General features: G+C 44.3%; 1 protein-coding gene across 3 annotated transcripts in view; it reads right to left on the bottom strand.

Moving 5' to 3' along the window:
- The window catches only part of MXD4 (MAX dimerization protein 4), a 40,883-nt gene that overhangs the window by 17,104 nt on the left and 6,736 nt on the right, over window positions 1-17,043 (bottom strand). For all 3 annotated transcript variants that reach the window (XM_053976909.1, XM_053976910.1, XM_053976911.1), the window contains exon 3: window positions 13,644-13,673. In XM_053976909.1, coding sequence (XP_053832884.1) covers window positions 13,644-13,673 — 30 coding nt within the window. The remainder of the gene's footprint in view (window positions 1-13,643; window positions 13,674-17,043) is intronic.

Below are 17,043 nucleotides of genomic sequence, written 5' to 3'. Positions count from 1 at the left end.
AAACCTCTTAGTATTAAAGCACTGTACCATAGCAAGGCACCCAGTGTGCAGATTGCTCCGAGATGTGTGAAAAGCTTGCTTACAGCTGAGTGCCTTGGAGTCAAACCCAGAAAATGCAGTCTTGCTCTTACAGCAAACCTCCTGGCTTTTTATTATCCAAAGAAAGATAAACCAAACACCAGGAAGCTGGGGGTCTTTCTAATGTTAGAAACAAATGTCTGAATTTGCCCACTGGTGAAGATTCATCCAAGGCCTTTTTTTGTCTGTGTCTAACACCTCATAGGGCTTTTGCAACTAAATTCAGCAATAAAGCCCACATGGAAACTAACAGGGAGGAAGAGAGGCGAGTGCCTAATTGCAGTGATTGTTAGTGAATTAAATGCAACAGCCCTGCAATCTGTGCAACCACCCGCTTTATTTACTGTGGTATTAACTGGGAGTTTCATCCTCAATAAGCATTTCCAGCATGCTGAATACTTGTGTGCATCTGCTCTGCTGAATTGAAAGCAGCCACCTTGGAAGTGTCCAAACATGGGATAACAACTGCTGCAAGTGCCTCTTACCATCACAAGCTTTCAGAGAGTCAGTGCTGATCTGGACTTCTCTGCAAGTTTTCACATGAATACTGCTCAACAATGTCTGCTGCTGTTCCTAATGCTAAGGAAATAGAAAACCTCTGCTGCCTGTTAACACAGCCTATGATTTCCATGTTTTGTGCATTTTATCACTCTGAAAAATATTTTGGTTCTTTTACACTGTATCTAAATGCACACTACAGCGGTTACAGTGCATTTTATTTACTTTCCCTTAGTGCCACTTCAGCCCACTAGCTGAGTCCAGACTCCACACTTGACCTTTACCTGTTCACCTTCCAAAAGATGCCACTTGTTCACATTTTAGAACATATACATGGAACCAGAACTTACTCCTACATCTTTCAGTACACATAAGTTAACGGAAGCATCTGCAGTGCCACAAATGTTTTTGGCCAGTTAAGCCTCTTGGCAGCAGTGCACAGAAAGCTAGCTGGGATGCAAACTGGGAACAGGTGACTGTAGCTGGTCTGTGAGAGGGAAGCTGCTGACTCCTAAAAGAGGGAATACCTGGCAGACCTTGCTGCCCATGTTGCCTCCTTTGTCTCTCCTGCCATAACCCATCCCTCCAGTAGCTCCTTGCTGAATGCAGTGAGAGTTGCCTGTCCTAAGTTACAAGCATTGGGCTACATCAACATTTCTTCATCTCTCAAAATTCCCACAAGGAGACTTTGATGCACTTTATGCTCTGGCTCCCACCAGAAGGTGAGCTGTGGTTACCCATGTGCTGCCATAAGCCTGGGACATCAGCCAAGATGGGCAAATGACAGCAGCACCCAAGGATTGCTTTGGGCTGGAATGACCCTGCAAAGCAACGTGGACAACAACAGCACAAGAGACCTGACCAGAGCCTCAGCAGCTGGTGGCTTGCCAGACTGCCCATGTGCTGTCCCTTCAGGAACGTAGCCAGCAGCAGAAGCAGACAGACTGATCAGCATCCCAGAGTGACATCTGACTTTGGCCACCAGAAGAAACAAAAGCCCTGTGGCACAGTTAGTGCCTGTTGCTGTACTGCTCCTCAACCTTCTCCCACTCGAGCTCTCCTGCCTGCAAAGTGAGCACGAGCTGTCAGAAGCGTGCGAGGTGTGACAGAGATGTGTCACACGATGGTGCACGCTCACCCACGTACCTACACCGCCCGCAGACCAAGCCAGCAGTGCAGGAGGCGCTCAGAGGAGCACTTGGGCAAGGCAAGGCACAGGCAGGACCACCCCAGCAAGGACTCTAGTGCAGATGGAACACCAGCAGCTCTGGCTGGTGTCTGTTTTACCCACTGGGGAACCATAGCCTTAGCCTCTGCAGCACTAAGAGCTGCAGGACCATCATCTGACCACTTTCATCTCCTCTCCTTGTTTTTTTCTAGACTTCTCCCTGCAGGCAAGCTTTTCCTCACAGCTTTCCCCATGCTTCAGCCTTCCCACTGTCTTAAGCTGCTCTTATTTGAAGATCAGCCATGAAAGGTTTAAAAGCCCTTCATTGTTCTTGGGTCTCAGCAACAACTAACAGCAACACACAGAAATCTGAGATGTACTTCATGTGAAATGTCAACAGGAATTTACAAGCTATACAGGGATTCTCAAAAGCATCACAAGCAAAAGTAATGGCAGCTGGATATCATTTGTCTTTCCTGGATGGTATCCATCATAAATTTAAATGTATGAGATTCTACATCCTTTGACCATAGGCAATAAATCTCTGACCTTGCAAGAATCTGAGGCAACAGAAATCAAACATTATACGAACAGCTGAAACCCATTGCAGCATGTTTTTGCCCTTGTATGGATTTCTTTTCTTCTGCAAAGAGGGGGAAAAAAGGAGATTCCAACCTATATTTTAGCATTTCAGCCTTTAGGTTGTGCTCATCTATAAAGAACAGTTTTCTGTATTTTAAACCTTCAAAGTCAATGTCAGACAAATAGGAACAATTCTTAGAGCTATAGAAAAGGAATTTCTTTTTCAGGTGTCTTCTATTTTTAGCCCCGTTATCTACTGATTGTCTTTAACATTTATCTCTCAAACACTTTTAGGCAATAGTGAGGGAGGTGTCACCTGGTACCACGAGCTCAGCATCGCCCAGTACCTACCTAATCCAGGCAGATGAACAACGGTGCCTTGTAGACAAATACATGAATGATGGAAATACCATCATACATACTGAAAACAGAGTTCACAAAAAACTAGTCAGCCATGCTTTTAATAAACTTATTTAATACTTCGTTCAGCCAGCCACCCATTAGTTTTGCACATTAAAATGCACACATTACAATTTAGTAGTCCTCCTAAATTAGACCTCTCAAACCCATCTGTCTTACTGGCACTCAAGTTTCTTAGATTACACTGCAGGGAGACTCAAGTTTGTCTGCTACCTCAGAAAAGTGTCAGACCCAATTAGATAAGGAAAGTGCTGCCACGAGATCGTGCCATTACAGGATCAAGCAGTTGTAATTCCCACTTGACGTGACATGGAGGCACACACGTACTCACACGCTGCCCATGGAAACCCCAGCAGGGGGTTAGGACATGCAGCAGTAAAACCTTGGCCCTTGCTGGCAGTGGAGCACCACAAAGCAAATTTGCACAGCACATCCAAAGCCACAGTGTGAGTCTGCAGACCTGCAACAGGTGTGTTGGCTTTCACCACTTTTCACAGTGCTCTTATAAGGAATTTGTCAAGGACTGCAGAGAGTGGGTTAAAGAGAATTATACTCATTTAAACAAGGAAAAACTGTGTAACAACAACAGGTTTGCACTGGGTTTACACACAGAGGGGAACAGGATGAGTGATAATTTTTCAGAAATTAACCATTCACCACCAGGTGGCCGGAGAGGATGCAGTCTGTCTCCCCCAGAAGTGGCTCCTGGGAGCTGCATGTCCCTCTCACGTGGGGCTTCAGGACCAAGGTGGAGCTCAGCTCTGTGCACACGAGCTACACGTTTATCGACTGACAACACCCCAGAGCAAGTCACTGCTTACAAATCAGCTCATGGCTTGAAACCGGCTTTAATTATCAGACTGTTTCCCCACATCAAAATGCTAAGCAAGAACATCGTGTCTCAGGACAGCTGCCAACAGGAAGGATCTTAAAAAAAAAAAAGTGTGGGGGAGACTACAATGCTTAAATAAGCCTAGAGAAGTTGAGCTGCAGCACAGCACTAAGCCAAGAGAGTACACTACTGGGCCTAGTGAGCTTTTTCTGCCTAATTTTAAACCTCCCTATAGACCTAGTTATTTTGTACATATGTCAAATGAGAGGAGAAATGTATTCAAGATTTTTTTTTTTAAATACCACCATATCATGCCAAATTAAAGGAGAGGCAAGTCAAGTTGAATTATTGTAGCTAAATTAAAAACATGCATTGCTTTCACACACTGAGCACAAGGCCTAGGGATAGCAGACAGCCAGAATTAAGCAGCCTTTTCCTGCATCAACTTAAATGAGTGTGAAGTATTAATATCTGCAATACTGGATACCTGTGACTGGTTTTATTGTCTACTGTACCTCGATATCCAAATACCAAGTATCCAGTTTAAGTAGCCTGACAAATGCTGTAGGGACTCCACACTCCCACGTTCACAAGGCACCGAAAGAAACAACAGCAATTTACACCACAGTTTTAAAACCTCATCAGAGTTAAGGCAACTCTGTCTCCATTTCAGCACCTAAACAATTACTTGCTCCTTCACAGTGGTAGGAAGTTTTAAGCTCTGATCAGGAAACGATCAGAAAGAGATATTTAGCGCTATGTGTTACTTTCATTTTTGTTTCTGCTACTACTTCCTTGGCACATGCACCTACCAAAGCCTCGTGGCCATCTTAGAGGGAGCAGCTAATGATGGCAGCTTGAGCATGCACAAATGAATTGACTTTACTGGGGAAGGAAGTCGTGGGTGTTGCTTTTACCAACAAGTGCAGATACTTGAGATGTGCTCCAGTGAGACAGCTGAGGTACCCTGGGATAACAGCAGGGTGCCTGTTCCAGCCAGCTGAAGGCTGGTTCAGACCCCAAGTGAGAACAACAAAGGAGAGAAGAAAAGAAATACACTGAAGTAATTAAGAATACATGTCCCCAAATGTCTTGCTGTATGTCTCCAACTCCCTAATTTAAACCTTGTAATTAGAGGTGAATGGAAGACAGTGAGGTGTATGAATAAACAAATTTAGGGGAAGGATTAAATGCACTGACTGTAATTAAATATGGTCACTTCCAAGGCTGCAATGGGTACTTTTACTTTCAGGTGAATTAAAAGCTGAGTAACATTTATTTATGCCCCCCTCAAAACAAAAAAGGAAAAAAAACCTGGCATCGTGGGACAGTGGAGACTTTAAGATATCTGACAGTCCTGCCTCCAAGTTTAGATATAGCTTGCCACAACACCAATACTGCCTTGTTTATAATTTAATTTCCAACCTATTTCCCTTTCCATTGAACAATACAAAACTAGTTGTCTCTGAGCCAGATGAGCAGAATCTGAAAATAATCCATCTGGGGATGATCAGGTATGGAACATCTTTCAAAACTCTCCTCCTCTCCCTCCGTCTTACTTCCCTGCAAAACTCAGCTCAGACTTCTTAAGTGCAGTGTCCTGAGGTTGTCTGGCAATGGGAGGAAGCACCAGAAGTTTGGACTCACTTGCCATGTGAGTATGTAAAGTCAGGCAGTGGGAACCAAGACACCCAACAGTCTATTTAAAACACTTCTTAGCACCTACACCCAATAACTGCTTCTAGCAAACATACACAACAAGCTCCCAAATTTCCCTAGCAGAAATTATTTGCTCCACCCATGTTGTTCATTGCAGCAGTCAACACAACAGCACTTACCAATCAGGATTAAGTCAGCTTTCTTGGGGAATTACAGGGTTTGCTACCTTTATGTTTTGTAAATACAGCTAATGTGCTATGTAAGACACAGAGTGTCTGTGCAGCTGGTATTTGCAAACACTGATGGTATTCCTAACTTCAATAGGAGCTGCTGAGTCCTGGCAGCAATTACATGCCAGGCAGGCCCCTTATTTAGCACCTTGTATCTTCATTTAGTTACCCAAATTGAACCATCAAGGAAAGAAAAGCAGATAAATCTGTTAGGCATCAATCCCAAGGTGGCAGCTGGGAGAAGAGGACTCACCACTACTTCTCCAGCCTTTTACAGGCATTTTACCACCTTCAGATATAGTCTTTGACTGTTACACAAATCTGCTTTGTTGCAATAAGGTAGAACCTAATAAAGGCTTTCTTCATGTAGGGCATGTAGCCTGTAACCAGAGTTATTAGTTTTTCAAGTTAGAAGCATTGCAACATGAGCTCATGTACATACATCCAAGCCCACACCTCTTCTGTGTCGGCTGTGCCATCTCCACGCACTACAAAATTAGTCACACTAATTTGTGTAGAAAAAAAAACTTGTGTAACATAAACTAGCTTTAAACAATAATATTAGTCAATTGACATCCTTTGACAAGTCCTGTCACTCAGCTCTAGCCTAGAAGGATGTGTACTTGCTCAGCCTATGTATTTCCATCTCAAAAGACAGCACTCCATGAAGTCCCAAAACAACTCTCTCCTTCCAAACATAGGGAGGGTTGGGTAGAAGGAATATCTTATCCATTCTTGTGGATTGCACAGTTCTTTAGGACAAGAGGAGTCCTTTTTTAACCGGATCCCATGCACAAGGAAGGGGATGGATGGGAGTTGGTTTTGGTTTTCCAAAAAGGGCCCAAATTAGACTTCTGTGAAGGAACAGCATTCTGCTTTTTCACATTTATGACCTGCTGTTTAAATGCTCATGCTCAGTACAGTTTCTGTACCTTTTCTGCATCCTCTGCAGCTGCCCAGATGCAATGCAGGGTTCAGCCTGCAGGCAGGCACAGCTCCTACTGAAATTCCCTGGGCATGAGGCAGAGTTGGGCCCACAGTCTGCTAGTGTACCAAGGGGAAAAAATACAGATTAAAAACTACTTGACCTGCAAAGGAATTCTGTGCAGTAAATCTAAGCACAAGTGTCTGCTGACAGAGACCACGAGGGAAAAAGAGCATGAGCTACACCAGGGAAGTACACACCGTTCCATTCAGAAAGAGACATTTTAAATTTGGGACCAGGCCATGGTATATCCAATACCCAAGTGGGGTAGTCACTCCAGGGAAAGGAGTGCTAAAAATAGAGCTACAGATGCCAATCCAGCATGGAGGCAGGGAGAGGAAGGGACAGGACAAGCAATTCACAGAACACAGCCACCTCCTCCAGCTGAGGCTGATTCCTTTTTGTCTACTCCAAGCAGGGACACTGGGACATGAATGTTGGTGACATACTTGGGAGAAAGTAAGACAGCCTCCTGCAGATCTGGTGTGAATCCCGAGTGCAGAGCCAACCTTGCCTTAAAGAGCTGGAGCTGCACTGCTGACTTTCAGACACATTTGCTACTTCTTCAAACCACAGCAGGTACCACTTCTGTATATTGGTCTGTGGGCTTCCACAGACATGACTGGCTGGGATTCAGCCAAGGATTCCCATTGCATTATGTAAGACTCATTTCAGAGGCCAGCTTCTTAAAGTCCATTAGCTGCCTAAATACCTTTAAAAAAAACAAAAATCAAATTCCAGCTCACTAGTCCAGATGTAGCTAAGCAAGATTAAAAAAACCCTCTTTTTCAAAATACCTAATTCAACTCATTTTTTTCTCCTCCAATCAGGAGAGCAGTCACCATCAGGCCTCTCTTCCCCTATATGCAGGGCATCAGCACCTAACTGTCCTGAAAGTACCAGAAAGTCTGGCCCATCCATCTCTACTTTATACAAGTCCAGGCCACTCTCTCTACCATGCTGGATGAGAACTAGCCAGGTCAATTAGCAGATGCTGAAAACATAATCCACCTTCTACATAGTCCATTAGAGGCTGACACACAATGGACTTATGTTTGAAGAGAGGGATGAACAAATTCAAGTGGAAGAAAAATGCATGCACTCAGTTTCTCACCCATCTGCTCCCTGCCAGCTGCTTGGCTGGCCAGGAAGCACAGAGCTTTCTGGAGCCCAGACCCAGGACTCCACTCACACTCCACAGCCCAAAGCTGACTTCAGCAGGAAAAAGGACATAATAATTGAGTCCAAACTGTATTTTACTCCCATCTTTCATTGCAAAATAGCAGCTTTGTCCAAAGCATGAGTATGTGCACATCTCTGATACCTGTAATATAACTTCCTGAGCAGATCAGTTTTCAAGCTTCATCTGCTTAATACACTCCTCCTTTCCAAACCAGCAGTGCAGGTAGGAAGACACATTTGTTGGGAGTACATCATCAGGTGAGCTGCTCTGTGCACTGAAAAGACAACAGTTCAGTGCATAAGTATCCACAGCAGCTATTGCAGCAGGTACTGCAGGACAAGTCACAGGTCCAGACACCTGCTGACTGCCCAGAGATGGGGCAACAGTGAGGAAAGAACAGCATGTCAGTACAACATTTAAAATCTTCCAATCTCTTTAATTGCACAGATCTGTCAGACTCAGAAACATGGGTCGCCTCAGCAAAAGCACAGGATTAAATCTCAGTTCTGCAGGTCCAATTCTTTATAGACTTTGCTAAACAAGTTGTGCAAAAAAAAAAAAAATTACAGAGATTTTTAACACCTGCTGAGAGGGGCTTTGAGCTGACATTCAGACTTGCACTGGCTGAGGCAACACCGGTCACCTGCTCACTACAGCTGGAATCCTCAGAGAAGCAGTCATAGCTGGGGAGGGGGAGCAGATGCCCAAACCATGGTGGCTTTCAGCTCAGAAAAGTCAAATCACACTCCTAAGACATTACCTTGCTTAAGGAGTGCAAAGGTATGTTTATTGCAATTCACTGGGATTGTAATAAACCACTTCATACCAACCAGATGGTGTAAAAAAAGTTATTTTCTTGACAAAAAAACCAAAAGAAAGACCAAGTACAGAGGTTAAATTCTGCTAGCAAGACGACGTGGTTCCCACCACTAACCCAACAGCCACATGATCTGCATGGTTTATGTATAATCTGGACAGATCCTAGAAATGGCAGCAATTTTTATAGACCCATTATAACAATGAGATCTTTCCCAGGTCAGTAAGACCCATCCAGCACAGCACTTTCCAGGAAACAGCAGCCAAAACTGGATGCTTAGGAAAAACATTAAACTGACAGAGAAGTGAACTGGAACTCCTCTGTACTGTAAATTAACACTGTCACTCAAAGAAGCCATCCCACCCTCTCCCTGTGACACATCAGGGTGTGCCTGTGACAGTGAGCTGGCTCAGGAAGGTGACCTGGCCAAAGGAGGAAGCTTCTCCCCTGCTGCTGTGCAGGCAGGAAGCGGGACCCAGGAGCACCAGTGAGCAAGGGCTGGGTTAAATTCCTGAGGGAAGCACAGCAGTGAGACACTGGGTGATCCTTCCCTGGAAGGACTTTACCTCCAGCACCAGTTCAGGGGTTTCCTCAGTTAGTGGTGGCACCACAGCCACTCAGCGCCGTGGATCAATGCAGTTACAGCTTTATGCTGCATAACACTGCTAACCACAATGGTAATTTGTGATTTTGAAAAGGCAGCCCATAATAAAAATAAATATTAAGCATTGTTTTGGTATGCTATTATTTCAATGACCTTTCAGTTCTGTTTCAAAACTTCCAAGTGTATCACCAACTGCCAATTACATGCTTTTCATTAACCCTGCAGTTTACTAACATGAAGAGCCACAGAGAAGATTTCAGGACATCCATCTAGGCATTCTCTCAGCTTATATAAACTTCAAACACCAAGCAACTCTGGTTTGAAACTGATGTACCAATGAATGTAACTGTGCTCTTCAACGTGCAATTCCTCCATGAGAAAACCACCATCAGGACTTAACTTCAGAGGCACCCGCTCTGTTTTTTGTATCAGCTAATGTTGTACACAATAATGCTCCCTTGAAAATATATATTGCTCATCAAAGTCTGTGTTTCTGTAGAGACACCCATTCATGCACATGATGATGCAATACAGAAACTTTGTTCTGGCAAGATTTTAGCTTTAAGGACTGCACAAAACTTGCATCAGTATTACCTTCTGTGCACAAGGGAACACTTTCAGTCTCCCCCAGTCAGCACTCTACACAACACATACATTAAGTTCCTTTGGGAAGAAAGAAAGGTTTGGGGTTTTTTCCATCTTTAAGGTTTTGCAAATCACTGTGTCTCATGTACTACCCATTCTGTTCTTGCACTTCTAAAAGTTCAGGGCTGTCTCACTCAATTGATCCAGGCCAACTCTGCATCAGGCTCAGCTTGAACAGCAATGCCTGGTTTTTACCTCCATCTGGCTCAGCTCACCAGCTTTTGTCAAATCTAAGCCTGAGGACCTGGGACCTAGATCAAGGGTCCCTTGGCCACACAGCACTTCTTCAGCTCACATGGTGCCAGCCTGGAGACAGCAGCACGTGGCTTGCTGATTCTGAGGTACACTTATTCATTTCCTCATTAATTCTTAAAAGCTCTTCTTTAAAATAATCAAGTTTCACAAGCTGTTTTCCAAGACTTTGCCAGGGAAAGGGCAAGACCTTGAACCCCTCCTGCAGCAGAGCTCCTCGTGGCCAGACAGGACTGAATGACACCAAAGAAGTCCTGATGGGTTGATCCCAGTATCCTCTGTCAGGGCTCTGTGCTTTGACAGGAGGTGTCTCTTCCTTGCACAGCCCTGCACAAGCCGGGGGAGAAGACCACAGGTGAACAGCCAAGGGCAGGTTCTCCCTGCCTTCACAGAGCAGTCACGAGATCTCAGCACAGTCTTCAGTGGGATACACCTTGGCTTTTACCTTCTAGTGTAGAACTAGTATAAATTGATGCAAATCAATGAGAATCAATGCTGTGTTTTTTAAAGAAGCTTATGTCTCTCATGAATTCTTGGGTGTTTTTTTACACTATGAAAGCTGAATTCCTCTATACAGCTGGCAGGTCAATTTAAAAATTTCCTTGCCAAAAGTCATGATTACTAATTTACTTATTATTTATATTGCTCTGTGAAAGCCTACAGACCTAATGGTCTGTCTGGAAACAACAAAAAAATCCTACATGAATATACACGTTTGTCATTAGGAACTAGTTACATCCATGTGGCACTGTGACTAATCTGTCTGTAATTATTAAAATATCTTCTAGGACCTCAGCTGTCCCTGGGATAGAAGATTTCTTGCCTTCCTGCTTTTTATTTAGGGGTTTTCCTGTTTCATGGCTCCAAGATGCATACCTTAAATGCACACAACCAAAATGAGACTGCCATTAGAGGGATGAGTCCTTACAGAGCTTCCCTGTAACAAACCCACACTAAAGTTCTGAGCAGAGTATTCTAGGAAGACTTAAAGCAGAGAAAAAGGAATTTCATGTATGAATCACTGAGAAACACTTTACCATAAATGCAATCTAAATTCTATCATATAATGAGAATTTTTTTCTTGGAATTACATTTTTGTTTTCATCTTCCTCTGAGCACCCCCTCAGGAACACACAGAAAAGAGACTCAGCAGTACAAAACACAAAGTGATAGTGGCCAAGCCAGCACACACAGAAGTCAACCACTGCCGGTCCCACCGATGCTGAAACCAGAGATAAGACCTCTGATGTGCAACAGCAGTGCAGAACCCAAAACAGCACCATGTACAGCGCATGGCTACCATGGCTTTCCAGTTACTGGCATCTCTGGCCACCCTCACGCAGGACACGAGGGCTGTGTAAATGAGGAAGCCATTTCCCTGCCCTCCAGCACGCAGTGCAGCCCTCAGACACCACGTGAGGGACTGGGCACGGAGGAGGACACGCGCAGCCATTCCTCTCCTCCTGTGAGATAACCGGGTGTGCCTTGCCAGAGCAGCATCATGGCAGTGCTGAGTCAAAGGCGCTGGTCCTGGAAAGGAGACACCTCCAAAATCAACATCCAGTGCTCCCCAGCTGGCAGGGCAGGGCTGCACTGGAGGGGGAAGACAGGCTCTGCTGCAGAGACCAGCTGCTACAGGGACACACCACGGCTGTGAATCTTCCATTAAACCGTGCAAGACACTTCATAGATCTTAATGTAATTTTAGTTAAACACAGTGAAAAACACTATGATCTGTATTATCTGCTCATACACCCACAGTGATGGAGGAGGGGGCTGTTAAAAAGAAGAAAATAGAAATTGCAGGAGTCCTTCACACCAATACATCAGGCAGCTAGAACTGTACACACCTCATCTGCTTTTGTGAACACCCATTTGCACATACAAAGATCTTGCACTCATTTGCAGGTTCTCACCAGGAATAATAAAAATCTGGCTTCAAGTATAGTTTAACTGCAGGAGGCACAGCAAGCAGCAGCAGTTAGAAACATTAGTTGTATAATCACAAGACATACTGTGCAGTTTACCTACTTTGACCTTGAGATGGCAAAGAAATAAAAGGTAGCAAGGCAAGTACTATATGGTCCATCTACTACAAAGGTACAACACAGAACTGAAAGTGAGATCAGCGATTGAACAATTAATAGATTCTCCTTCTGGCCCTGCATCTGCTGCAAATGCTGCTGTGCCTCATTTACTGTGCTGCTTAAACATGTTAAGGCAGAACAAAAGGAAGAAGAAGAAAATAACTGAAAGAAAAAGAAAAGGAATATGCAGATGAAAGTAAATTCTTAATTATGAAGGAGGAGGAGAGGAAAAAACTGAACAGAATGAGAAAGAATCATAGTTGGGGCCAATTTTTTTTATTTTTCTTTTAAAGAAGTGTGACTGAAGGACAGAATTTTACATGCGGTTATTTCCCTGAAGACTGTCAGCAGCACTTCTGCCCTGTCGATGTCACTGTGCCAATGCACTGCATTCTACAGCCCAGGCCTGTGTTTGTGAGCGTGAGCCTTCTCCAGTTCCTCTCATCTCTAGGATGACCACGTGGCTATTAGGCAGAGCTATAGTTTACTCATATTACAATTAAACTACAGGAAAGCATGTAAGCATGCAAGGGAAGTGATGGTCTAGCTGCTACGTAACTGCAGCCACAGAGCAACACACAAAAAAACCCCACGAGTTCAATCTTGTTGTGCCATCAACCACGTTTCACGTATTTAGAAACATGCAAACAGGTTTAAATCATATCCTCACACACCCCCCTCGCTTTCTCTGGACGGATGAAACCCGAAAGACCACAAGCTACACAAAAAAAGAACAAAAACCACCCGAACGGGCGTTTATCCTGCTGCCTGAACGGTGAGCGAAAGGCGGCGGCCCGCAGTGAGGTGCCACAGCGGGAAGCGAAAGGCAGAGCCGAGACGGCCCCGTTGTGTCTCTGCGCTCCCTCGGAGCAGCGCTCCCGGAGCCCTCGCGCAGCCCGGGGGCCCAGCGGCACACACGCTGTGACACGGCACAACACACGCTGAACGTGCCTCCAGAACGGGGCAAACCAGAGCTCTGCACCACGCGCGGCTGCAGGCTCTAAGCTCTGTCCTGGCTAAGTCCGGCTTTTCCCGGCGCTGGATCGGCCGGGGCAGGCTGCGGCTCAGGAGCTGCCCGTTCCTGCTCCCAGCCCGCACTCAGCTCTCCGGACAGGACACGCACCAGCAAGGAAACGGACGGAGGGGAAAAGCGGATCTGTAGGTACTTACATGCAAGATGAAAATTAACTGCACTTTAGGCATACTTTAAAAGAAACATAAAATAACCCTGTGTGACACATTGTTCCCGAAAATCATTCACCTTAATCGCAAAAATACTTTGTACTTACAGCATTTAACACCTCTAGCAAACAGTTGCTGCAATCAGATTCTTTGTTAGTAACAATTCGGTTAACCAGTTACAGCATTAATCAAAAGCTAACTATTAGGGATGTTTTAAAAAGAGCATGCCAAACCATACGGGGGGGAAAAAAAGCCAAATAATACTATAACGATTAGATTTTAGTTGATAAAAAAACCAAAACCAACTAAATAAATTATTCAGTGCAGAATCAAAACAATTTCAACAAAATGTTCTTCAATAAACACAGTAATTCAAAGGTCAGTCATGTATCTTTTAATTAGCTTTTTTTTCAAGACTTACCTATGTTTTTCTAGTTCGTTGTGTGATGACCTATTAAAAAGAGAAAAGAAATATTAGAGAAAGGATAAAAAACCAAGATTTATAATATTTAAAAGCCAATACCTGCATAAGTTGCAAAGGAGTTCTCTAAAATATGTATTTAACATGGATTACGAAACAGCTTTTCTTTTAAATTGGTTCACTTTTAGATTCTTCAGGGTATCAACTTAATTTCCATGAGTAAACTGTAGGTTTGGGGGGAATTATAATATATTTGCATTTATTAGTGTTCTATACATTCAGAGACAGAAATGAACATTTAAAAACTGAGCAGGTTAGTAATAAAAACAGCCCACGAGGTTTTTATTGGTGAAGAAAAATTATGAGGATGCAGAAAGTGTTCGAAGATCTAAATGGTAACAGGTAAGAGCAAAAAGCACCCAAAAAGCCAGCTTTCAAGCCCATGGAAAAGCAGAAAGAAAAATCAGCAGCTAATCACTGCTGTTGTTGATATCTTAATGGCAACAAAAGAGGAATCCTCTTAATTCTTCTCAGTCTACAAAGAGAAAATAAAACCCAAAAAAATCATAGTCCCTGTACTGACCACAGCAGCATGTTATCCTTTTCCAATCTACTTGGATTAAAGATTTTTTTTTCTCCAACTGATGCCTCTGTTTCTTTGCCATTAGAAGACAGCCCTAAATTCTTGGAGGATTTTTTTTTAACCGATTCAGCTAAAAATATTCATTTTATTTATTTACACAGCTCAGATTAAAAACATTCCTAAAACGAAGCTACTCTCGCCGCTTCAGAACCAGCAATTTTCCGTACTTTCAGTTTTGTCCCACTGAAAACATGCCCAGCACATCAGGATCAAAAGATGCAGAGGCGGTGGCAGCTTTTAGGGCTGGCAGATTATGTCAGAGCAGCTCTGCTGGAGCCTGCTGCAACCCCAGTCTGCAGCTGGGCACGGGGTGCAGAGTGAGGTGCCTTTGTGCAGGCCAAGTGCACGGTCCCTCCAGGGAGCAGAGCCATCCCAGGGGGTTAGGGAGCCTTCCTGCACAAATGCTGACCATGCCGAGCTGTCCTGCTTTCCCTGCACACACCGAGCTGCTGGATGCTGTACCTGGGTGTGACTGATGGCAGAACATCACTCTGGCCATAGAGAGGGAAAAGGAAAGCAAAGCTCACAGAAGAAACATCCAGTGAACAAACCCACGAGCAACTGATCTCAGGCCAGTGCAGCTGCTGATCCTGCAAGGAACCAAGTGAACTGCCCCTCTGCAGGTAAAACCAAAATGCATACAAGGTTCAGCACTGATGCTAATCCACTCTCACCAGAAAGCATCTCAGTGTTGGTATCAAGACATCAGTTATGTCAACCATTACCTGGCATCTTTTTCTCAAAAGCCTAAGAATTCTTATGTATTTTTGTTGCATGAAGTGAGCCATGGTCAAGTAATGTGTGTATTTCTACAATGCCATTTAAGTGCTCCTGACCAATGCAGCAACACTACAAGTGTTAAACACATTTTTTGTGCTACATTAATAAGGCAAGGTAGGCTTGGTCATTTAGCTATCTTAAGACAATTTTGTTTTTATATTCTACTCCCACTCTTCACACAGAGATCAGACTTTCTCCACGATCATTTCTCCACACCAATGTTCACAAAAATTGACAAAGACCATGCTAAATCCACCGGTGTTTATGAAAACACATGGAAAACAGAAGTTCAGTAGGGAACCATTGTCCCCAAACACCCTCAACAGGCCCGTCACAGGCACTGTTTGTAGGGAACTTTGGAACCAGAGAGGAAATACAGGCTGGCCTGGATTCATCCCTATGACATGAACTCCTTGACATTTCTGGCAATTAGACACAAAGGTGAATGCAATCACTCCAACTGGCCCTTTCTGAGCTGCCAGCTCCCAGCAGCTCTGGCGAGCACACACAGGGACAGCACAGGAACCACCAGCCAAGAAATTCAGCCTGCACAGAGTATTCTGCTGGGCAGAGAGAAGGTGCCACGAGCAGCTGACAGTCCTGCACACAGCACACCTACAGGGCACCTGTGGCACAGGAAGGGTGACCCTGGCGTTCTCCTGAGGTATGTCCTGCCAGAGCAGCTCTGGGGCACACAGCCATGGGGTGTGCCAGCTGCCAAAGGGAGCAGCAGTGACCATGTGCCTCTTGGCAGAGCTCTTGGGGACACAAAAGCCTCAGCGACGCCTGCAGCGTGCAAACGTGGGCACCAGCCACAGATTTTGGGAGGTGTCAGGGGCCAACCAACACCCCAACTATCAGACCCTAGGCAGGAACCAAAACCAAGAGTCCATTTACCTGAGAATTGCTCCATCTATAGAGCACGTTAAATACCCTATTACAAAGCATGACAGGGATTTCTTTGATTGGGTTTGTTTTCAGAATAGATGAACCTCTCTTGAAATACTGTTTTTTATTTCCTTCACTGACTACAGCACAGTATATTGCAAGAATATCCATCTCCTGCTGTTTATGCAACCTAAAGTGAGGGAAAAAAATGTAAGAACTGGTCTCCACACAACCCAGTACCCTGTTTCAAAATGGAGTCTTTTATTACTTCAGTAAATATAAGATGTAGGTCACAATTAATAAGATACATGTATATATGTATAAGAGAGAGTCAGCTATATGACTGTGGTTTACAGGCGAATAGTCTGTGGAGCCTTTCAAAAATGGCTTCAAGAGAAGGAACATTTCTGGTGTTTAACTTAGGTTCACTCCACTGAGTTTGTATCTCCACAAAAAGCTTGGGGAAGTTGGGGGTAGCAGTGAGGGAAAAAAAGGTTAAAAGGTTCAGATAAAAATAAAGGGAAAAAGCCAACAAAAAAATCTACAAAATCATATATTCAGAAGGAAGGGATAACGAACACTGATGCTTAGACTACACTGTTGATTTGAGAGAGCTCTAATATCCCTTTAGCAAATGCCAAGCAGTTCACTGACTACAAATTTTATTTGTGACGAAATTGTCAAAAGAAGATTTGAAAGAACAAGGAGGAACCAAGCAAATGCAGCCATTGGTCTGCTACTTCACACAGCACACCCCCAGAGCCATCCCCATCCACCACCTTCCTTTCCCCAAACAAGAATTCTAGGTATCGGATTTCAGCTTTTGGTTGATTCAACATTCAGCAGACACACCTAAGAAATTTGGACAGGTGCTAACTGAGAGGGCAAGGCTAACACAGAAAAGGCAAGGGCCCCTCCACCTCACCTGCTGCCAGTTTATGGGTGAGCCAGCAGGATCTGGTCACAGGCACTCTAGATTGAGATTTCTCTATATGTGGGATGCACTGCCTGTTTCAGTATTCAGACAGCTTCCCTACTCCTCCATCCATCTACCCCACCAGACGGGGCATCTGCTCAGCAGGAAGCCAG

This window comes from Vidua macroura, chromosome 4 (genome assembly GCF_024509145.1).
Source record: "Vidua macroura isolate BioBank_ID:100142 chromosome 4, ASM2450914v1, whole genome shotgun sequence".
Taxonomy (NCBI): domain Eukaryota; kingdom Metazoa; phylum Chordata; class Aves; order Passeriformes; family Viduidae; genus Vidua; species Vidua macroura.
Note: the sequence above shows the minus strand (reverse complement) of the source record. Positions and strands in the feature narration are given on the sequence as shown.